General features: G+C 39.3%; 1 protein-coding gene across 2 annotated transcripts in view; it reads right to left on the bottom strand.

Moving 5' to 3' along the window:
- The window catches only part of BRAF (B-Raf proto-oncogene, serine/threonine kinase), an 84578-nt gene that overhangs the window by 46325 nt on the left and 13787 nt on the right, over positions 1–24466 (bottom strand). For both annotated transcript variants that reach the window (XM_088164674.1, XM_014869946.2), the window contains exons 2-3: positions 22412–22513; positions 11315–11578 (exon numbers count right to left, since the gene is read on the bottom strand). In XM_088164674.1, coding sequence (XP_088020800.1) covers positions 11315–11578; positions 22412–22513 — 366 coding nt within the window. The remainder of the gene's footprint in view (positions 1–11314; positions 11579–22411; positions 22514–24466) is intronic.

Genomic DNA, 24466 nt, shown 5'->3' with positions numbered 1-24466 from the left:
AGAAGCACTCCAAAAAAGCAATGCAAAGGTATTCTCTGAAAGTGGACAGGCTGCTCAGCCCTGAATATCCAGTATCATACTTCTCCAAACTAGTTAGCTGGCTTTATTTTTCCCTTAGCCTTGCAGCTTGGTTCTGCTCACTTTAGCCAAGTGTAACACATGTATGGAATGTAAGGTATGTGTAACACACCTCACAGCTTCAGAGCAACTCCAAACAACCAAGCAGACTACTGGGTACAATAGTACAAATATGCCAAGCAAAATGGATTTGAAATATCACTTCAAAGTATTCATTTGTTTGCTACAACATATACACCCTGAAAGATCACATTCCTCCCCATACCTGACACACAGGACAAAAAAATTTCAGCCACATGTTCACAGAATTCAATGTGGTGGGAGAAAAATCAGGTTAACTATACTTTTACCAAATAATTAGTTTGGCCTTCCAACAGGTCAGGTTTTCTGGTAAAATCCAAACATGAGATCCACATTTAATTTCTCGTCTTACCTACAAAACAAGTATTTCACCAAATCAGTCAGCTACTTCTTACAGCCCTAACAGATAAAATTACCCTCCTTTGTGGCAAGAAGAACGTAAGATGGCACTGAACATCACATCCTCTAGAAAACAAAGACCAGAGCTTTCAGAAACAGCTGTTCTGGATATCAGGACATGAAGCTCTGTCCAGCTTCCAGGAGAAAGCAGCAAGAAAATACATTCTTAATGAAGCATATTAGTGAGACAAATGAGAGGCAGTTTCATTGCATTAAATCTTGTTTCCAAGGAAAATTGAACAGAATTTACCCGTTTTACAAAGCTGTTACCATTCAATCAAATGCCTTCCATTTAACTTTCAAAGACATGGGTTACCAGCACACATTGGCACCTCCAATGCAATTAAGTGTACTCATTTGTAGAACACAACAGACTGATTGATGTCAGTGCAGAAATATTTTCTCAAGAATACATCATCACTCAACCACACTGGATGAAACCTGCTGTGCCTAATCAATGGTCTCCACATAGAATTTTTCAAGCTTTTGAGAGACAGCTCCCAAACTGTGTTCAGAAGAGCACTGATCATTTTAAATGGGACAGTAGAGAACAGATCACCATCTTCAACTTTTAATTAGGGTGAACACCAGTGGCAGAAACTGTGAAGGCTGACAATGACCTACTAGTAAAGTTTGGAAAATATGGTTTTAGACTTCAGACTTGCAAGAAATGCTCTAGAAAAATATCTGTAGCCACTATATGGGCATGAAACCCCAGGACCTTGTGGTTTCTGTTCAAGAGACAAAAAAAGTCAGCTGGCTGCTCTCCAAACCAAAACCCACATGCACTAGAAATTTAAGGTACAAAACAGTTTAAATAAATCTTTGTAATATGTCAGACCCAGAGTTCACTTTAGTAGAGTCCTGTCTCAGCTGATCACCCTCCAAGTGCTTTAAAAGCAGCATGGGGGCAAGAAGCTATAGCAGAAGGGCTAAAATTCATATCCTTCTCTAAACTGTTGCAACTGATCCTAAAACCAAATGGATACTTCCACCTTCAAGTAGTTTACACACTCTCTACAAATATTAAAACTCCCATTGGCTAGTTTGCTTAAACATCACAAGAAACATGAATTTAAGTATGACTTAGTAGACATGGAATTAAAACATTTATTATGAACATTTTTAGATTTGTGACTCACATTCCATTTCACTGAGTGCCTGCCTAGCACACTATGAAGTAAAGGAAGCATGCTCCAAACAGTATGTTTTTTTTCTAGCATTTATGACTTTCTACAGCCAGACTTTCCATCTCATAAGGAATCACTAAATACTCCTTACTTGAGTAAAAACCAGAGATCAATGTTGCACATGGCATCCCAGATGACAAGTCATCAGTTTTATAATGGCAAGTTTTCAATATTGTTTCACTTTGCAATCTAAAACAGTGTGTCAGTAAAACTGTAGTAGATTAAATTATTCTCTTTTCAACACATATGCCTTTGAATTTATCCAGCATTTGAGGGTAGATTGTGGTGAGTTATCCCTGGCAGGCAGCTAAGCACCACCAAGCTGGTTGCTCACTCCCTCCTCAGGGGGAAGGGAAAAGAGAATTGGAAGGACAAAAGAAAGAAAACTCCTGAGAAAAGATAAAAGACAATTTAATAAGTGATGGAATAAATTTTCCTAGTGATAAAGAAGTATCAAGTGAAGTTTACTTGAAAGTAAACTACCATTTATTTCGTGTCACCGGACTGTTAATAAAATGCATAAAATTCCTAAGTATTCAGATACATTCAGCAAACAGCCATTGGCATAGGCTAAAAATAAACTCAATTCCTGCTGCATGTTTGATATAACATGGGAAGTTTTAATTGTATTTTTGATTAGAAAAACCTAATCATGCCAAACCAGGTGTGTAATTAAAAGCAAGAAACTGGTTTATTCAGCTGCCTGAACATCCCTTCCCTGAATTTTCCTTATACTTGACAGGTGAAACTGGTAGGGCAGCTTAAATGCCTACAGAAATCCAGTGCTTACTACTCAGCAAGCTCGAGGCACAAACAGCATAAACTACAGTAAGCAAGATGCAAATCTGAACTCAAAAGAAATGAATCAAGTACCAGATTTAAAAACAGAATATTTGAAAGATCCCAGTTGTGCATGCATGATGAATTAATTTATGCTAGGAATTTACATAGAATAAAAATAGCTTATTCTTCTAGTCTTCATGACTGCAGAGAAGATCATATGATTGCCTGCCTAATTAAAAGGCAGATGTACTAATAAACCAAGGTGTGACAAGAGCGAGACACTTAAGAACTGTCCCCATGCACAGCATTCTTAGTCCTTTTCAATTCCTTTAACTCTTAAACATACAAATTGTCACTTTTAAAAAGTCAGTCTCACATTCACATTTTGAGAACTTCCATTAACTTTCCAATATACGTGTAACTATGAGATGCATATAAAGCACACCAACACAGAACCAAATGAAAAAGCTTTACTGGCCCAGATTTATGCTGAGTTTTTACACAAAGCACCTCTAATGACTCTGAAGCTTCAAAATAAAGCAAAACAAAGAACAACCAAACCCACACAATATTCTGTAGTTGAGCATAGAATGGGTAACAAAAGAAGTTCCCTAAGTATTACTTTTGCTTTAGAAGCTACCATGGAAAATTTTTGACCTTGAGGTGGGTGATAACACACAATGATTTGATCCTATCAAGAATCTGCAGGCAACTGAAATACTTGGAGGTCACCAAGCTTTCCCAAAGCATGTGTAGCATCTATTTCTTTTCTGTTCCCCCTTGCTTCACTGTCACCACTCAGACCACTATAAACAGAACTCAAACTGACCAAATCCACTCCTTGCTCATTCTGACAGGAGAAAGGGCACTGGAACTGGGAGAAGATTCTCTATAAATGCAACTGGAGACAGCTGGGGACACTCCTTACCACTGTCACAGCCACTCCACCAAGGCCACAAGGCACAAAGGGAACATTTTCTCTGGAAGCTGATAAAGTGCAGAAGGCAGCAAGAGACCACAGAGATGAAACACAAAACTTAGCACCCGATGCTTTTTAAATGCCCATCATTTCTTATATTTACACACTGTTTTCCTGTAACTTTCTATGCTCCATATCATCATTCAGGAGGGCTCATTTGCTTGCAGACTGTTTTTTCTCCCACTCTAAGTACTTGTCCAGAAGGGATTTGTTGGGTAATCAAAATCATTCATCAAGTTGTTGCTGCTATTCATCAAGTTGTATGATCTTGTTCATAAAGTACTTGAGTTAGAAGCCCTCTTACTGCATTCTCTTCTTTCCTAGAATTCCCTCCTTCTTTCTTTTTACGAGGACTTCACTACAACATCAGAAACCTCCTAATACTGTTCCTCTGCAGTTATGATCAGATTTAGCTACTTGTATACCAGGCCTTGTGTTAAATGGCTTTTCTCAGAAGTCTTTATTTCACTCAGTATAAAGTGGCATGTGGCAGATTTAAAGACAACACAGAACATGATTACTCATCCTACACATAACCACACCCAAGGAATTCCTAACCACAAGACATAAATTTCTAGTATCCATAGCATGCATTTAATGGGGACTGAACAGAGGGTTTCCAAATAGAAAACACTTAAACTCATAAAATTCCTGAGTGACAAATCGCTCAAATTTGGAAGACAACCCATGGAAAACATCATACATGCCTAACCTATCCTTGTGCTCTTTCATTGTGACAGAGAGATACTCCAGATAGGCCCACAAAATGTTTACTCCATTACAGGTTTCAGAAAGCTTTCCTCCAAGAGAGGAAACCAGCCTCACCTGATGGACCACAGGAAAACTACCTAAAAATTCTTGCTAGTGCCTTAAGGTCTACAGTGAGCAAGCAATCTCTAATTGGAGAAGTCCCTAAATAATTTTAACTGTTTTGTCAACTCCCACAGAGCAAAAATTGGAACTGTTTTTGCAATTGGGAATGTAGGCTTTTTTCCTTATCCCAAACCCACCAGTTAAAAACTAATGTGCAAAAGATACTTTACCCAGGTCCTCAAAATCATTCCTTCAACCATTTAAGAAAAAAAAAATAAGGGGAGGGGGGAAAACCATACAGCTTAGGACAATTCCACCAAATGCTTAAATCTTACCCTATGTGCAAATACCTTATTCCTGTATTACTTACACTCATAGAAAGCTTTTTATGCTCATTGTCCAAAGCTCCTTCAGTTAATTTTAAACTTTTTCAACGTCTTCTTCCTCTTACATAAAACTGGAGTTATCCTATTTGTCCCATACCTCTGCATCAGTTGATAATGACCATTCTCCTTGAATTACTGCCCCTTCTCAACAATCAGCTATGTTCATACCTACTTCTGCTCACTTGCATGAGCACTGTCTTCTTTCTTTCTCTGCATGCACATTCAATCATACAATTTGGAAAAAAAATTCCTAATCTACACCACAATTAGGAATGCCCAAGGCTGTGTTCCCTGCTGGCTCCATGCATTCTCTCAGAAATCTCACCAGTAAATAATATAACTTGCTTTTATGCCAACACACTATCATCTACTTCCATTCAAGACTGCCTCCCTTCCACCAAAACCAAGCCTTAAGCATGTAACAACCTCTCAGACTTCGAGCAACCAGCAGGAGATCAGAGTTTTTATCCTTTCCTTCCACCTCCAAAAGCTCTCCCTTAATCAGCAGATTTGTTACAAGGCACACCACAGACATTTAGATTCCTAACCCAAACAAGCTTTAAACTAATATTTCCCTGAATTCTGCCATTGCTTGGATAAACCTCATCAACTTGTTCTACAAAACTGCAGTAATTACACTGAGACAGACCAGACCGACACCATCACCAGTCCTTTATTAAAAGCTTTACATGCAACTCTGACTCCTTTCCTTACAGGCAGCTCCACACAGCACTGACTCCTTCTCTCCTCTCTGCAAGTGTCCTCCTTCCTTCTGTACCACTGGCTAAACCCAACCTGGCCCCTTAACCCTGTCTGTCCCTTCCTCCTCACAGCACAGCCAGCAGCCTCCACCCCAAACTCCAGCACACTCTCAGTCTCAAGCTCCAGCTGTAACTTGTGGCCAGCTCACCCGCTCTGTTATACCACCCATCCTCACTGGGCAGGCAAGGCTGTCTCCACTCCTCATTAATCAGTGCAGCTGTAATTCATTGGGAAAGATTGCCTTCTGTACTATCCTTACAAACTACTCTCTTACACTTACAAACTATTCTACAATTCCCCCCCTTTTTTAAAGTAAATTGACATTATGACACATTCACATACCTGACCTCAGACTAACAGTTATACAATTGTTTGGGCAACGCATCACAATAAGGACATATACTTCAAATCCTAGTTCTCCTAGCTTTGTTTTATGATTGTTTCTTTCAGCAAGTTCTTAATTATCAGCATGCTGTAGATTATCACAGAGTTCTTTTAAACTGATCAGATATTTACCTTTCCTCAGAGCCAAGAGTTTTATCTTATTACTTAAGTTTCTCCTTACATCTAACCAATTAATTCCAATTTCATTACTCAAAATGAAAGTTTACAGTAGCATAACAACCACATCCAATTCACTCTTCTTCATTCTTTTCCCATTGGCTTTCTCTTAACTTTTTATTAAATTTCATTAGCTTTCTCTTTTTGTCTGCTTTGGTTTAGTTTAGCTTTAATCAGTCTAGAACATCAACCTAAGGATTCTCTCATCTCTTAAATACTTTTGTGAATTAAGCTTGATACATTACCCAGACTCACACAGGACGTACCATTAAAGTTCAAGAATCAGAAAACTGCAATTTAGAAACACAATATGTATGTTTCAACATCAAATAGACACTTTGCATTGAAAAGCAGAACTACTTTGTCTTCAGCTTCACCTGTATCTTGTTGCTTTAATTACTTCACTTGTTCCTTCTTCAGCTTTGTTACTTTATAAAGTTATTTTAGCCACCTGCTGTGTAGGAGTAACATATTTTAACTTGGCTCTTAATTCAAATTTTTGGGGACACAGAAGCAGCTCTAGTAGATTCTATTTCAGGGACAGACACATGCTCAAACTGAAACTCATTTTTCTGTTGTTCCCCATTAACATCAATTTCTTAATGCTGATTCTTCTACTACCTCTGTTTTCCATTCCTTTAAAGTCTCATAGAGCGATCTCCAGGTGGCAGCCAAATCTGTAGCTGCCTTGTCCTCTTTGGATACCACATCACATAGTCTTTCCACAATCTTCTTCCATGCTCTAACACTAAAGGCAGTACTTTCATCAGTCTTAATACCTTTTTTCCCCCCAAAGTTTTTCATATAGATAAAACAGTCTGTAGCCAGTGGCTCACCTGGATAACCATCCCTCCAGGTGTCAAAATCAATCAGGTCCATACCAGCAGCTTCACCCTCTGCTCTCAGCTACACTAGGCTCCATCTGCAGCTGTACCTCACCCTACAGCCCAAATCCTGATCACATCATTGTCACCATTATGTAGTAATTATGTTGAGAGGGACCTGACTGACACCATCGTCAGTCCTTTATTAAAAGCTTTACATGCCTTCTTTCCGGAAACTCTGCCTCCTTTTCTTACAGGCAGCTCCACACAGCACTGACTCCTTTCTTCATTAGCTACTTCACACAGAGACTTCTGCTTCACAGAGAGACTTCTCTCCTCTCTTCAAGTTCCCTTCTTCCTTCTGCACGACTGGCTAGACCCCAACCTGTCCCCTTAACCCTGTCTGTCCCTCACACAACATCTCCTTAGCTTGCCTGTCCCTTGCACAACCACACGTCCCTTCCTCCTCACAGCCAGCAACTCCATCCCAAACTGCAGCACTATCTCAGTCTTAAGCTCCAACCATAACTCACTCTTGACCAGCTCACCCACTCTTTTATACCACCCATGTCACTGGGCAGGCAAGGCTGTTTCCACTCCTCAGTAATCAGTACAGCTGTAATTCACTGGGAATTATTGCCTTCTGCACTATCCTTACTAACTATTCTACACAAAACAACTTGTCATCTCAGGTAGACTTGCACCTCTTACATTTTTATCATTTCAGCATCCTTCTCTCTGGCCTAGAACAAAATGGAACAAACCCACCCACACAGACTTATCTGGGTGACATTTGTGTGGAATGCTTCTCCAAAGGATGTGTGACTTGCCAGTTGAACAAAGCCACTAAGCAAAGTAGCATACATGTTTCTAACTCTACATTACACGGGATAAAGTTACCCCAGCACAGAGAAGAAAATACAGTCTGTTGTTTCTTCTAGGAGGTTGTTCAGGGAAAGAAACTTGTCTTCATCCCTTTCCAGGCCAAGGAAAACCATCTTGTATTTCTGACACTACTTACTCATTGATTCCCCCCTCCAGCTAACCAAGCCAACTATTTGTTTTTGCTTTGAAAAAAAAGTTACTTTTGAACCCAGTTGAATCAAAATGCTGACTCCAAATTATCAGCAGCAGTAAGCTCTGCTACAGACCCATCAGGCTTTCAAGCAAGCATCTTCACACCTTGTCCTCCATTAGGAAAAGGTTTGTCCAATGCTGTTCCTTATCATGACACACACAAAGAAACTTCCCATCAGCTACACTACCTCAGCACCACCATCACTTACACTGAACACCACAGTCTCATTTCTTTGTACTCCACCAGTTGCCTTAGATTACATTTTGAACTGGAGTCAGCTCCAACAGATGTATTTGCTTGATCCTACACAAACAATAACACGCAGAGAACTCTCAACAAGGCAGTTGCTAGTCAAAAATGTAAGATATGCAAGCAACTCCCCCCCCATTTCCTGCATTTTTAGCAGCTCTAAACAAATAGCAGAAGGCTGTTGTAGTACTTGGGGCTGCTTCAGAGTGATCAAAGATAAATAACGAGGTTGGCTCTCTGTTACCAACTCAATTCCAGTCACTTTAAGTCAGTTTAAGAAATGTCATGGCATTCCCAGACAGAAACAGACTCCTTAGGATCTGACAACATTTCTCCCCTCCTGAAGTGAACTGAAAATAGAGATTGAAATTATTGTGATATTAACAAGATTTTCTTTCAGAAGCAGATAGTAATTGAAAGCAATTGAGGTTGAGGCGGGGAGAGATTGTTGCAACACTGCAAATTTAACAGTATCTCTCCCAGCCACCTGCTTGATTGTAGAACACATCAGCCTTGCTTTAACAACCACATGGAATTGTGAACTAGGGCAGGGGGAAGGCTCTAATGGTGGGTACCACATATTTTCACAAGGAAACTCCTTCCTGCTTCAACCCATCACAAGCCACCCTGCATACCTGAACTACCACCACAGCTACATAAGCAAATAGCTCAGTTAATGGGCACAAGTGAGACACAGCCAGTCTGCTTTACAAGCCAGAGGTTATGAAGGAGGACAAATGTGTGCAACATTTCTGAATTCACTGAAAGTATGAAGGAAGCAGTCCCAGCATCCACTGAGAAATGCTGGATGCTTTTCCAGGTTAGTAACCCATTGTCTGAGTGCTGGCCATTAAAACTGCACTGAATCAGAGAATCTTAAATTGTGGCACCCAAACTGCACTCAGTGCTCAAGGTGAGGCCACACTCAAGGAGAGGAGTAGAATCACCTCTCCCAAACAGTTAGTGATGCTGTGCTTCATGCACTCCAGGATTCAGTAAGCTGCTGCAGGTCCTTCTGGATTGTGGCTGCTCCTGGCATTTCCTTAGTTCCCAACAGACTATATGTAAGATCAATAAACACTGAAAACAAAGTAATTACATTAAGAGTCACCATACAAGAAACTCCTGACTTTCTCAATAAAATGAGGACAAGGTTGAAATTTCAGAGAAATGAACTTCAGCTCCAAGGTCAATAACCCCCACACTCAAGAGCTCCTACAAGCACCATGTTTCAGCTCTAAACCAGAGATATTTCAGTAGTACATGAAAAGAAAATAAGAAAAAAAGTTCAACTTAGTAAGACAACTTGATCCAAGCAGTGTATAAAACTGAAATAAAAGGAACCAAAGCAAGCTGGAAACAAGCAGCAGAGCTGGAACCTGTAAAGCAAATAGTGCTCAGCCTTCACTAGAAAGCTGAGGACAGAGGCAAGAGCCTCTCCCTCACTACAGCCAAGTTAAACCACATTTGCATCCCATAGCCCAGAAGGAGCATCTAGTGCTGTGAAAAATAAAACAGGATTGTGGAGGAGGTAAAAAGGGAGAGACAAGTAGAATAAGAGTATTGCAGATGAGGGGAAAAGAATAAGACTAGAATTACACTATGTGGATTAGAGGATGGGAGAACACATAGGAGAGACAAAAAAGGTAATGCACAGAACAATGCAGGAAGCAATATGCTGTGATCCTTCACAGGAAAGAAAAAACAATTTATGGACCCCATGTCAGGGGCTGCAAATAGCCAGACAAGGTGGGACAGAACACATGAAGAAACTAGAGGCTCTCCAAAATCCAGGACCTTCTCTCCAGTACTGCACACTCAGACTTTCCTCAACAGGCAGACAACAGAATCACCTGCACATTCTGCACAGTGGTCACAGTCTACATTAAACTTCCATTCTCTAGGTCAAAACCCAAATAGAAAACTTTCCATCTTCAGCAATATCCTGAATAATTAAGCAATATTAATTTAAAAAGTCAGGTGAAAATAGTTGCCCTCCAATGTTGTTCCCACTGTAAGTCTTTTGCTCAGTGAAGTGGAGGAAGGATGAAAGGAAAAGTGGTTGGGAAAGGGTGAGGACATGTTCCAACACCCAGCACTACTCAGTTGATGTTTTCTTCTTTTTACTAGGAACTCAAATTCAGATAGCAACAATCCAGAGATAGCTGACAGCTGACTGACTGCTGCAAGATGTCCTGGTTTGACATGGACACTTGCTGTCCATTCATTTCCCACCTTCTCTGGAAACACCATTCCCCTGCTAAGTTTGGATTATGTAACCACCTTGCAAAACAGAGCCTAGACTATGGCTTGTAAATAATTTAATGTATCACAGTTGGCAGTGATTATTCTAAAGGACATACCAAGGCTCTTCAGTTGCCAGTTCTGAACTGATAAAAAAAAAAAAATCCCTTCTCTAGCAGCAAAAAGTGAACTACTCTTGCATGACATCACGAATTACTTTAACATTGTCAAAATTGGTTAACACCAGTTTCCAGCAGTTTGTGGGCAACACTTCTTGACCCTTCTAATTGCAATTATGTCCCTCCCCATGCCAGTTCTCTACACAAGACCTGAAAGCATGGTGGTCTCCACACAAATGTTCACCATGGTGAGTGGGCAGGAAAACATTAAAAAAAAACCAACCAAGCAATCTTGCACAGACCTTCTTAGCTGCAAGAGGCTGACTCTTGCTCTAAAGGATTCAGTGCTTCTAGTAACTCTGACAACATAGAAAATACTTCCTACATCTTGCCCTGTTAAACTAATCAATAGTTTTGTATAATACAAGAAACAGGGCTTATTGTCCCTTCCTAACTATTGTGAAATGGTAAATTACTATTTATCCAATAAAGCTGATTTGATAAAAATATTTCTTGTGGTAACTTCATAGTTACAAAAAACCCTCCTGAAAGTTCTGCATTCTGTATTACTGCTATAATGGACTTTTTTGAGTTAATCCTGACAAAAACATTCAACAGATCAAAACAACTGAGTGTGGCAGAGCACAGTGATCATGACACTTCTGACCTCCACCCAGGTATTTCTTCAGCTCTTAAATTAACTTTTGCAGAAGGAGAGAGATACAGGAAATATTGAGGTTACGAGTATGTGAATAGAAACTGACTCACCACAGTCCTTTGCTTGTTGGGCAGGAAGACTCTAACAATAGGTTTCTGTGGAGACTTAGGGTTATTCCGTGACATATCAGCAGGGTTTTGATAAACTGAAAGGGATGAAGGTGCTACAGACAGGCTAGAGGAGGAAGATGATGCAACTGTGTCTGTTGAAGCTGAACTGGAGACAGAGAAATCAGTTCCATTCCCCATGGATTCCAGTAACTGCTGTTCTCTCTGCTGTAGAGCATCAAGCTTGCTGGTGTACTCTTCATAGGCCTGTGAAGGAACAGCAGCTGTTTTAATCATGGAGTAGCCTCAGACAAAACCAGAAATCCAAATTCAGAACAAACGTGAAACAAAACAAGTTACAAAACTAATACAAATTTCCCAGGAATCTGAACAAAATGGTCTGGTCAAATTTTTCAGGATACAATGAAGAACATCATGTTAAAGCTTCTGAACCAACAAGTAATGTTTTAATAAATTAAATGAAGAAAAGGATCAAAGAAATCCTAAGTTACAGTTTCAAAGCACCTGCACTGAAGACTAATTCACAATCGCTTAAAAAAAGACAAATCTTTAACCAATCTTGTCAGCTGCACTGCTGAATTACTGTGCTCCAGATAAATTTATCGTTCTGCTGGAATGACAGTTAAATATTTCTAAGGCAATAATTAAGAGAAAGCTCAAGTCTGCTTTTTATCATCTGTATCTGACCTAGCTCACTGTTTGCTATCCTTCACCACTGGCACTATTCTTTCACATCAAATAGTACAGAAAATGTTTTCCAGTTAGAACATAACATAGTCTGCCCATTTCAAAGCCCTCCATAAACATGTAAAAGTGATCCTTTGAAAGCTTTTTAAACACCTTTTCAGCATTTACATAAAACCCAATCGCACAGATCAAGTTTCTTAAACAATTAAAAACATCAGTAATATTAAATTTGCCCATTAAGTCTTGATTAAATGTAGTCAAATTAAACAATATTGTCAAGATCTATAAAACAAACCCGTAATCAGTACATATTTTTCTTCAAAGTTTGTTATCTACAACTTGTTAACAAGAAAATTTTGATCAGCATCCCATACCAGAACCATTTCTTCAGTATATAAATTAGTAGAGTATCTTTAAAAACCTAACTCACTTAAGCAATGTGTGTTTCACACTACAGAAGCATGTCAGTGTTAACTGACATATTTAGACCTTGTTTAGATCTTTACAGAAAAGAAGAAACAAAGATCCTCCAAACCTAACATCTAAGCAGTAGGGAATGGAATTTTCTGCTCTTCTCTACAGCAAGACCAAGATCCATACCAATATGCACAAATTCTTCAGTGATAATTTCAAGTATATTTATACAAAAGAAAAATACTTTGTGGTTCTGTTTTTTAAAAACTACTTATTTTATTTGCTTTCCTACTTTTTTCTTCATAACTGTTGCTAACTAAAGTTACAGGAGAAGTGAACTGACCAAAAAGTCTGCAGCTTCTACATGTGGAAGAAGAAAAATAAAGAGAAAAAACAACATTTAGTAGCGCAGCCACAAGTACTACATTTTATTAGGAATTTATTTCTGCAGGTTAAGTGTGCAGGTTCATCTAATCCAAACTGCTCTTGCTGTGTACTCAGTGGTTCATCCCTCCCGTTTTAAGAGAGTTTAGCATTCTTCCAGGATGGAGCTATGTTGAAAATCTGACATCATCCCCGCACTCTTAACAAAGAAAATGATAATTTGACAGTGAGGACTAAAATATAAAGCATTTTAAAGAATGATGGTGAACATCACAGTTGAAAATTCTAAATTTGATGGGTTCCACTTCTGATAAACATACATTAGTTGCAAGAAACTGAGAACTATTTGATATTTCTTTTAAAAACTGAAGATGTCTAGCATTTCACAAATGGACCCCAAACTCCGAGATTTAAAACCAAAACATTTTCACTCTAATCCAATTGTATTATCAAAAATAAATTGAAAGATTACCCAACTATAAATAATGGCTTTTTTTGGCTGTACAGCAACTCATGCGTCTCTCCTACTTCCAGGATCAACTTTGCATGGAAACTTGAGTAAAAGTTCCATGTGTCAAGAATTATTTTCAGTAAACAAAAATTAAGAAACATAAACTGTTACCATTTCACCAATACTGTTCTAAATACTTACTTCCCTTTCTCATGAACATTGCAAAATATTATTCAAACACATGCAACATTAGATTGCTTCCGGACACTCGTGGGTTTAGTTCCTTCACAAAATTACACACAACTTTCAAAATACTCAATCCTACAATGTTTACACTGGCAGCTTAACCTGTCACTAATGCAAACTCAGAGTCAAATGATTCATCTTAAGAGAATAAACAGTGAGTAGGGAAAGCTGGGACCTGCAGCTGGCTTTGGGTTCTATAACCCTGATTTCTGCAAAAAGCTCTGTATTTTTTCTAAGAACAAAAGCTCTCGAGTACCATACAGTTATTTGGTGTCATAGCAGAAGATCCCACAGTAGAACATAAAGAAACTAGAAGTGCATTGCTAGATTTTAAACACGTTTTTTATCTTTTAAGAAAAATGCTTCTTATACAAAAGGAGCTACAGTACATACAGCAAAAACAGAGTATCTCCAACAAAATTTAATTTCACAAAGGCTAAGTTCTTTGGGGGAGAACTTCCTTTCATCTGATAATTAGCACCAGACCTTACAAAGACAACAGCACCAAGTCAAGACAAAAATATTCTAGAGAGTTCAAGTCAAAAAGATTGTTACATCAGCAAAGGTGACCTAATGCAAGTATTCTAGCTAAAAGAAAGATCATGCTGCAAATTGGGCCTATCTACCAAACTGACCTGCAGCAGCACAGCCACCTCAGCAGACAGGCATCAGTAACTACACAAACCTTCAAGTCAGTCAAGGCCCTATGGGTCAACTATGAGGTTGACTTCTGACAGTGTTTTTCAAAAATAAACTAAAAAGATTAAAATTAAGTCTGTACAGAATCAGTAACATGATTAGTATTAAAATGAATACTGAAACAAATCATTAAATCAAGGATTCTAATGGCATTTCAGAAGGAAGAGGTTAGGAAATCTAGACTGCAATTCTATCAGTTGACATATTCCCATTAAGAAGTAATACTCTACATAAAACTTAAATCTTGCTTGATACAGAATCACAAGAAAGAAAAAAAGAGTCAGAACATATCTGCAGAAGTCATCTAGTCCTAACACACATTTAGCACAGAAATTATTTTAAGTTCGATGAGGTTGCTCAGAGCCAAAAGCAAGCTTAGCAAGTGTTGAGAGATGGAGAGCCCAAAACCACTGGGCAGCCAGTTCCAGAGCTCAAACCCCACCTCTCGAGGAAGAATTGTCTCTTGGGACATGAACTTGAGGCTCACTACCTGTGACATTGCCCCTTCCTCATTTGCTGGGCAGGTCTGGGAAGAGTCTGACTCTCTCTTGAGGTTGAAAGAGCTTGCAGATTGCTCCTGAAGTTTCTCTTGCCTGTGCTGAACACCACCCCAAAGCAGCCACACGAGTCATGAGTGGATGGTGTCTCTTCTTTTCTTCCTTCATTTCATTTCTCTGCTGGTATTGTGAGGGTGGGTCACTGACAGCTCAGACTGCTCCCAACTCGGTGTGAATTTACAAAGTTTCATCTCACAAAGTATACATTTGAAAAGTTGAATATTAGATTAAAATTGGCATAATTTGTCCATCTCCACATAGTCCTATGGCTATCAAAATTAGAACAAAAAGTGAATTGTAATCATATTGCATATCAGTATATTTGCACATCATATAATAGTCTCATTCATGTGAGAACAACCCTGAGACTTCAGCTAAGTAAAATGCATCAAGGCCTGATAAACTGTAAGGTCCAACTAAAGCATTACAAGATGATATGTTTATATTCAGTGTACACACATACCAAAATACAACTGCTCTCTTGTTCTGCTGTATAGATTCTGCAGTTTTAACTGCTGTATATACTCAGGAACAGCAGTCTTAAAGTTATTTCTTAAATGTTCAACCTATCAACAAAATAAAAACTGACCTCAGAAGTCAACAGAATGTAAGAGATGTTATGCAGATGTGGCAAAAGAGTTTTGTTGATGAGGACAAGGAATTTTCTCAAAAATATGTGTATTTTTATCTTACGTATAATTTATGTTATATTTGAAATTTGTTTTCTTGGGCCGTGACCAGGATATACATTCTAGTGAAATCAGCTAAGGAAATAAAAAGCCACAAGGTAGTTAAAAACCCAAGTAGAAAAATATGACTTCTCTCTGCCCCCTGTTACATCTGCTTAGAACACCAGTCCAAACCCAAGCAGGTAACTGTTTTTGCCATGCTCTCTCTTCCTCAATCATCTTTAGATAATATCCACACATTGCAAGACTCAAAAGCCTAAACTACATGTTCCTGGTCTTTGAAACTGAGATTGTGTTTCTATTTAAAAGATGTCTGACCTTTTAGGCTGTTGATCAAATGTAAATCCCACTAAGTTAAATGGGAGCTGAAGATAGACAGTAACACACGTCACGATTTCTTCATTTAGTAAGACTCCTAAATCTGTACTTAGTCTAACTTTAGACATGCCAGTTTTGGTCCAACATATTTGAACAGCATCTGTTAGGAGCCTGGTAAAAACCAATCTGAAATTCCCCAGAGGGCCACCAGGTTTCCCAGTGTCTATACACAGCGTTAGCGTTTTCCTGGAATCCCACAGTCTGCAACAATCTGAGATTCATCACCAAGATCTATTTTAGACTGTATCTGCATGCTGTTGCAATAAGCATACTTCAGATCAGCAAAGAGGTAATCTTCTTTAATTAACTAATTTGACCTCCTGCATGGATTCTTCAGATATAAGAATAAGAAATTAAATACTCTCCTGACGTTCAGCAGCCAAACTCTCAAAACTGAGAACAGCAACACCTCTGAATAAAACACATCCAGGCAAAGAGAAAGCTAGAAAACAATAAAAATCACAGTAGCTGGGGGCAAACACACATCTACCCTCAAAATTCTCATTTTAAATTGCTTCCAAGAGTAGGAGTAAGAAAGAGAATGATTCTTTCACGACAGTATTAGAAAGCTGACCAAGTTCTAAAACTTATCTTGATACCATTGTAATTCTATACATTTGCATACCGTTTGATTTTGTGTGGAGTCCAAATTTAAAAAAACAAGTTTTTGAGTGCTGGTAGGTAGTACTGTACACATGACTATGGGGCAGAAAGGACACACAAGATTTGCAAAGTTTAAACAGGTAAGGCCTCCCTGAAGAGTCATTAAGAGTCTACAAAGGCTAACAAATCTGATTAAGTCATTTAAGCACGATCCTTCCCTTCTAAATTTGAGGTGCCTTTGGCCAGCCTGGGTCTGTGCAACCCATTCCAGTTTGTACACATATTTATTACCAATATACAGGCCTTTACTCTCCTTTCCCTAACTCAGCTTATCCCGTTCACCAGTATTTTGTTGGTAGAAACAAAAAAAAAAAAATAATTTTGATGGATGTCCTGTGGAATCCACAATTAGCTATTTTAATCATTTTTGCTAAGTGAATCCCAGGTTTTCCCAGTATTATAACAGCAGCCTTCTTTGCAGTAAATATTTCCAATATTTACAATGCTTAGACAAACCCTTAGGAAAAGGGTTTTTCCATGGTGAGTCACAAACTATGTATTTTGGGAAACAGCACTTCAAGGACTGATATAACGCAGTAAGAAATTATGTGGGAAGACAAAAATCATTGATGTTTTCAGCTACTGAGTTACAGAGTGCTTCCAAAATGAGTGGTAAAACCTACTGAGAAGCTCCTGCAGCCTCTTCCAGGAGAAAATAAAAATACAATTAATACTACTTCTGTACCTACTGAGTCAAGCAGTTAGTTCAAATATTTGGAGCACCTCTCCTATGAAGACAGGGTGAGAGAGTTGGGGTTCTTCAGCTTGGAGAAAGCTCCAGGGAGACCTTAGAGCACCTAAAGGGGCCCTACAGGAAAACTGGAGGGGGGCTTTTTACACAGGTATGTAGTGACAGGACAAGGGGGAATGGCTTTAGATTGAAAGAGGGCGTGATTAGATTTGATATTAAGAGAAAACTGTGAGGGTGGTGATGCACGGAACAGGCTGCCCAGAGCAACTGAGGACACTCCATCCCTGTTCTAGGCCAGGCTGGATGGGGCATTGAGCAAGCTGATCTACTGCAAGGTTCCCAGCCCATGACAAGGGAAGTTGGAACTTGATGATCTTTAGGGTGGATTCCAACCCAGACCATTCCGTGGTTTGACAGTGATTTCCAGGGGTCTGTTTGAGCTGAGGTCACACACAGCAAATGGGAGACGTTAAAAGCCAAGATGACATAAGAAGGAAATTTGGCTACAAGCCATTTTTGGATTTTAATACAGTCATTGCTTACTAGATTTATTCTTCCAGACAGAACAGAAAAGTTTCTTACCATCATATCAGACAATGTTGACAAGATTCCCAAAGCTATTACTAATTACAATGATTACAAGAAAATTGTGTGGTTAATGACAAACTTTCTTCTGTACATTTTGTTTGCTCCTCCTGGACACCTTAGCCACATACTCAAAGTCTCTCTGCAGCTTTGTCTCCCTCCTGAGCCCTCATTTTCCTGCCCAGGGAAGACCAAGGCAAGCAACTTGCTGCCCTTCAGCCTCACACGACATTTTCCACCCAGGCTTGCACACTCTGCTTCATAAGACCATCACTGAGGAGTGATGGATCAAGGCAGGGAGATACCCCTAAATCCCTCTTGCAGGAGTCATTAAATATATGTTGAACTCAACACAGCACAAGTCAATCACTCAATATTTCAAGAGAAGCATTCCTCTTTTGTAGTCAGTTGACGAAACCTGAAATGATGGCTACAACAACAGCTGTCAGCTTTAAAGTTCTTTTGACGTAAAATGCATTGACACCCTCTCCTGAATTTGGGGAAAAAAAAAACAAAACTGAGGAGTGTGAAAATTTTGTCTTCACTCTCAGATGAACACAGAAACAAAAGCTTCTATTTCTTGAGCAACTGTAACTAAGGCATAAATTCCTTTTTATTTTTAAATGAGATGTATGTTTTGTATTCCACGCACAAATAATTTTACTATAACCTTTGAATGCTCAATTTTCAGAATTATTTTCTTGTTGAATTCTTCACCTTTCTCACAAGCTTCTGCTCCCCCCAACCCTTCATTTCACTTTTAACTGACAGGCAATGCTGTCAACCAGGTTCAACCAAAACTTCACTTGACAGGTCTTAAGGCAGCTCCAACATAGGCCAGGAGCTGGTGTACAGGGTGCTGCAAGTTCTGTGAACAGGAGCAGGTAGTGAGAAGTGTAGTCAATTAAAGATGTAAAGTCAGGCAGGAATATAAAAGAACCAAACAAAACCTATGGTATTGAAACTCTACACGTGGAAGGTGGATGGATAGCTGTCAAACTCGTCAGAAGAAAAAAACAGCCATGGTTTTGCAGGAAGCATTACAATAAAACTAGATGCTTACATCTACTGAAAGGCAATATGGGTGCAAGCAAAAGTGATCATTTTCAGATGCTTACCTAGCATCTCGTTTTGGTTAATTTCAACTTTTGCTAAAAGAAGACAAGGTGCTTGCTGATAGCAACCTCAAGAGATGATCAAGAGGCACAATCTACTCTCTTAAGGAGTCCTTAAGAGTCACTCACATCTTATGGAAGATGCAAAGAGGTCAGAGCAGCAGAAGGATTTTAGAATTAGCATAGATACAGGCTGAGGGATGAAGGGATTGAGAGCAACCCCACAGAACAGGTACTGTTGAATGCAAAGTTGGACATGAGCTGGCACTCACAGCCCACAGAGCCAAGCATATCTTGGGCTGCATCAAAACCAGCGTGGCCAGCAGGTCAAGAGAGGTGATTCTGTTCCTCTTGTGAGACCCCCCACTGGAGTGCTGCATCCAGCTCTGGGCTCCCAACATAAGGACATTGATCAGTTGAAGAGGGTACAAAGGAAGGTGACAAAGATGATGAGAGGCCTGGAGCACCTCTCCTATGAAGACAGGCTGAGAGAGCTGGGATTGTTCAGTCTGCAATAGTTGAAGGGCCTTTTGATACTTAAAGTGATCTATCAGAAAGATGGGGACAGACTTTTTAGCAGAGCCTGCTGTTACAGGACAAGGGCTGATAGTTTTAAACTAAAAGGGTAGACCCAGACTAGACACGAGGAAGAAAACTTCTATGATGAGAGTGCTAAAGCACCTATGTGGGCACAGGTTGCCCAGAGAGGTGGTGGATCCCCCATCCCTGGATAGGTTCAAGGCCAGGATGATGCTCTGAGCAACCTGATCTAATTGAAGAAGCCCCTGCTCATTGCAGGGAGAGTTAAACTGGACAACCTTTAAAGATTCTTTCCAACCCAATCCATTCTATGAACCTCATGCAACAAAGGGAAGGGTGATGCAGTTCAAGTTACACACTAGCAAAATTACCCATACAGATTCTGGGTAAAAGCAGGACTATATTACAGCCAGAAACAAGTTTTTGGCACAGCAGTAAAAACAGAAAGATCAGAAGATGAGCATTTTGAGAAGATGAGCATTTTGGCAAGTGTACACAGACCACATCAAGACCTAGACACAGACTACAGGTAAGAGCTTAAGGGGAAACAGGAACCCTCCACAGAAATCAGTGATGACACCCAGATACAAAACTTAAGCCCCAGACCCAATATCACACACTAACTCTGTACATGGGAAGTTTGCTATTTCTAACACATATCCGACATTTTAAAGATTTGTTTCAAAACTACTATGCTTCCTTAGTTCTGCATTTCCTAGAGGCAAACATGTTCTTTCACACTTTATCACACTACATTCAAAACTTTTTACATATAGCTTTGTCCTTCTGTGCTGCAACCAGAGTTTTTCTGGCCCTTTCTCTGACAAGTGATGGAATACAGGAAGTCAAAACATGAGCTCTAGCAGTCACAGGTTAGATTCAGATAAATTGCTGCCAAGCAAATGCTGAGAACAGAAAGCAAGCCAAAAGGTGGGAAAGGCACAGAAAGGACACACTAGAAAACTGCTGCTGGATTGAAACGAACAGCCAAAGGTAGGGAGTAATCCTTCTAACTATATCTGGCACTCAGTAATAGATTTCCTCTTTATTTCTTTTCTTTCACACTTTAGTTCTACCACAGGAAGTCTACACACAAAACAAATTACAGGTCTGCAGCATTTAATCCTGTTCACCTTGATAAATGCATTTGAGGATGATCTAATCTACGTTAGTGACCACCCAAATAAAAAGTTCCTTTCTTCTCTCCCACCATCTTCTAGTTCTTGGCTCACAGCTGCAAACTCTTTTCCTTCCCTAATCTTAACCACAGCTTTGAGGCTCACTGACTTCTTCATGATCAGGTTTCAACTACTACCTGGATGGTCAAGTAATCCAACAAAAGCAGGGTATTTTCCCGACAGGCTATTGCCTGGGAGCCCCTAGTCACTGCCAGTACCTGAACAAAGGAAGCAGAGGAACCACACAGCAAAGAGCTGGGAAGAACAAGCTTTTCACTTCGACCATGGTGGGCTCTTTCCACAGGACTGTCTCACGGGTTAACAACTGCAAAAACACAATGGCAGCCCCTTTCACCTTCCTCCCAAAGGCTTGTGGCTCCCTAATCTGTCCCAAGTGCTGATGATCCAGGGGAACTCAGTGCAGCAGAGGAATGCCCTGCTTTGTCTCACAGGGCTGCCCTACCACAGCTGGAGCTTCATCTCAGTGGCACATGGATCCACTGAAGTTGCAAATCTGCTTTCAGCTTTATTGTTTATGGTCACCAGCTATTTCAGACCTACTCTTCATGCTGTCATAATAATTTCCCAGTACCTACTTATCACTACAAATGCACTTTCCCCTACCAATGTTTGTTCCCACAGAACAAATACAGAGCTTCCAGTAATGGATCTTGGTTTTGGTTTCAATAAAAGCAAGTGACAAAAAGCTGTGATGAACTAACAACTTCCCTACCTTAAATCCAGACTTAGTCTATACTAAGTTCATTATTATTGTGGTTTGATACACAATCTAACAAAACCCACTTGCATGTGGCAATAATAAATCCAGACATATGGAATGAACAGGTCCTTGTGAAAACAGAGGTGTGTTTAAACATAGCAGAGTGGATAAATCATAATAGCACTGATTCAATACTCCCATTTCACATTAGCAATAAGCAAAGCAACTACCGAGGGCCTCATTTGACCTTAACTGTTAAGGACAAAATGTCAACGTTTGTATAATCAACCTAGTGCCCTGCTCTGACACATTAAGATAAAAGCTTAGAAGTACCTGAAATAATGAGATCTTTATTTTTAATCACCCAGTACCTTTAGGCAGCAATTACAAATAAAAGGACTACAAAAGCAATCTAGTTGACCTCCAGTTATTTCAATACTTGTGAGAAGCACAAAAAGGGCAGAATTGAAGCACGACACCTGCTCAATTCCTAATAGAGGTAACTTTGGCATGCAGCTCTTTAAGCTCTTAATGGCCCTATGTCAACACAACTCTATGAATCTGGAGTGATGAAAAAATACAGACGGAAGTTGTAGTTACTTAACAAATTAAAAATTTTACTCCACCCCACAATTTTATGTATTTCTGTAAGAAGTCCCCTTCTACTAATACAATTTTTTCAATTATACATGACTGTTTTTCAAAGACAAAAAAGGGAAGTCAGCTGCTTCAAAGGCAAAGTTAGTCTTAGTAAATGTTTTCATGTGTATATATTGGCTTTTAACAGAGCATGACTTGCTCCATTATAAACACAATCTTCTCTGCCCTGGCCCCAACAAAGAGGCTTGACATTTCTATTGCACCAACATTATTATTACACCGTGCCACTGATCTTCCCCTACTGGATCCCAGGAATTCCATACAGTTCCTCTCTAACTCTTAGAAGAAAGTTCAGTTTGCAATGCACAAGGAGAATATTCCCTTTTACTACAGGTATTCCCATTTTTAACCTCTGATGTTTCACATGAGATTAAGATAACACAACATGAATTCTGTCACATTTGTTTGAATGTAAACTTACCTCTAAATATATTGATGGTGGGTTATGCTCTCCTCCAAATTTGTCTAGCAGTGCTTCTATATGTTCTTGTGTCAATTTAATCATCTGCTTGATGTTCCACACCTAGAACAGAAAATTCAAATTTTCAGTCAAAGGACGCCTACAGAATCTGTGCTAGAAGAAAATAACAATCTCTCAATATTTAGTAACAGAAGTACATAATGAAAAAAATTAATTATCAGTAAGTGGGTGCAAAAGGCTATCCTGTTCATTCAGTGTCAGTAATAGTTTGCTTCTGAAATAAACAGAAAAAACTTGTATTTAGTCTTAAAATTCAGGACCCACTGAATAAACAACTTCTAAGAATGGCTTATTTTTCTTGTTCATCCATCATACTAAGTATCTTCCTTGCAAGACTTTGCAAACCCATTTCTGCAGCACTACAAAATTGAGTGAAGGAGTTTTTCTATTAAACCTTTGCAATGTCTAACAATTCTCACAAACCCAGACCTAGAGTTCTATTTACATGGCAATAGGATGTCTTGATTTTAAAGAGCACCTTCTATGTCTTGACTTCCATATTTAGTCTACCCTGCAAGCTACAGACCTTGGACATGACCTGAAAAAGACATTTACCCCCTGTGCACAGAGATGACCTACAGCACTGTACCTGTGAAACTCGTGCTGCTACTCATTCCTCACAACTGGACAAAGTTCACTTTAGGACTTGGACACTACTGTAGGTGAACAGTATTATGAATCTGAATGTTTACCTAAAAAAGGCAGCAAAGCACAAAACTCAACCTTTTAAAGCAATAATGCTAAGCTGATGTAAGAAGCAAGTCCAAGCAAAATCAGAAATTTATAGTAGAAGATGAGGGAAAGGAGAATTGCTTCTCCATACACAGTGTTATTCAGACTTTTTACTTATCAGAAAAAAAATTATTTAATCAAGTTTTTGGAGACAAGATGCTCTAAAAAGCATCCCCAGGGTACTTCTTCCAAAGACAGTTGAAAGATTCCTGTTACCTTTTCCAGTTCATCTTTTTTCTACTCCATGGATTATAATATACAATACATGGTCTCAAGATCAGGTCTCAACTTACAAATTGTGACAACCTACCTCTGCAAAAAAACCATGCAAATAATTTCACATTCCTCAGTAGGCACCAATAATAGGATGCAATCTAAGATAGATCAAAACAAGATTTAATACATGAACTGAGAAGCTCACAAACAAACAAACTCTAAAATACTGAACTTGCACTTTGCACATCACCTTATTCACCCATTCTATTTTTAGCTATCAGCTATCTGCCAACAATTTCCTGAAGTAAACTAATGACTGATTTGCTTCTAGCCCAATTTTTTGAACAGATACCAGAACAAAGACTTCATCAAGAAGCTGCAGTTGAGCAAAAATAGTTTGCTCAGGAACAAGCAAACCAAACTACAAAGAGTGAGAGTGGGGGGATACCAAAGAATGTGCTACTCAAGTATTCTGTATGTAAATTCCCTTGAGGCAATGGTGGGAGTCAACTTGCAATCATTTATCAGTGAACCTAGGACTGCCAACCAGCAGCAAAGAGAAGGTTTTCTGTACTTGGTTAGTTTTTCCTAGGATGGCAAGGACTAGCTGTATGCCTGGTGAAAAGAACAAGCATGAATCAACACCTTATCAATTAACCTGTTCTTGTCTCTTCTCTGACAATATAGATACTAAATAATAAATATAACATCACCAGCAATATGCATAATGGAAGTATGTTATTTTGGAAATCTTGGCAAGATAATCAAATAGGCTCCAGCAAGGGCAGAGATGTTCCTGCAAAGTTAGTATCATGACAAGTGGAACCTGACTCATTTAGGCTGCCTAGCAAAACTGTGGGTGCCCCATCCCTGACAGTGTTCGAGGCCAGGCTGGACAGGGCTTTGAGCAGCCTGGGATAGTGGAAGGTCCCCTGGCCGTGACAGGGCAGTTGAAGCAAGATGATCTTTAAGGTCCCTTCCAACCCAAACCATTCTGTGATTCTATGATTGATGCAAAAAATTTTAAACTTGCTGCCAGCTGCTGGC

Source organism: Sturnus vulgaris, chromosome 5 (assembly GCF_052056855.1).
Source record: "Sturnus vulgaris isolate bStuVul1 chromosome 5, bStuVul1.hap1, whole genome shotgun sequence".
NCBI classification, from domain to species: domain Eukaryota; kingdom Metazoa; phylum Chordata; class Aves; order Passeriformes; family Sturnidae; genus Sturnus; species Sturnus vulgaris.
Note: the sequence above shows the minus strand (reverse complement) of the source record. Positions and strands in the feature narration are given on the sequence as shown.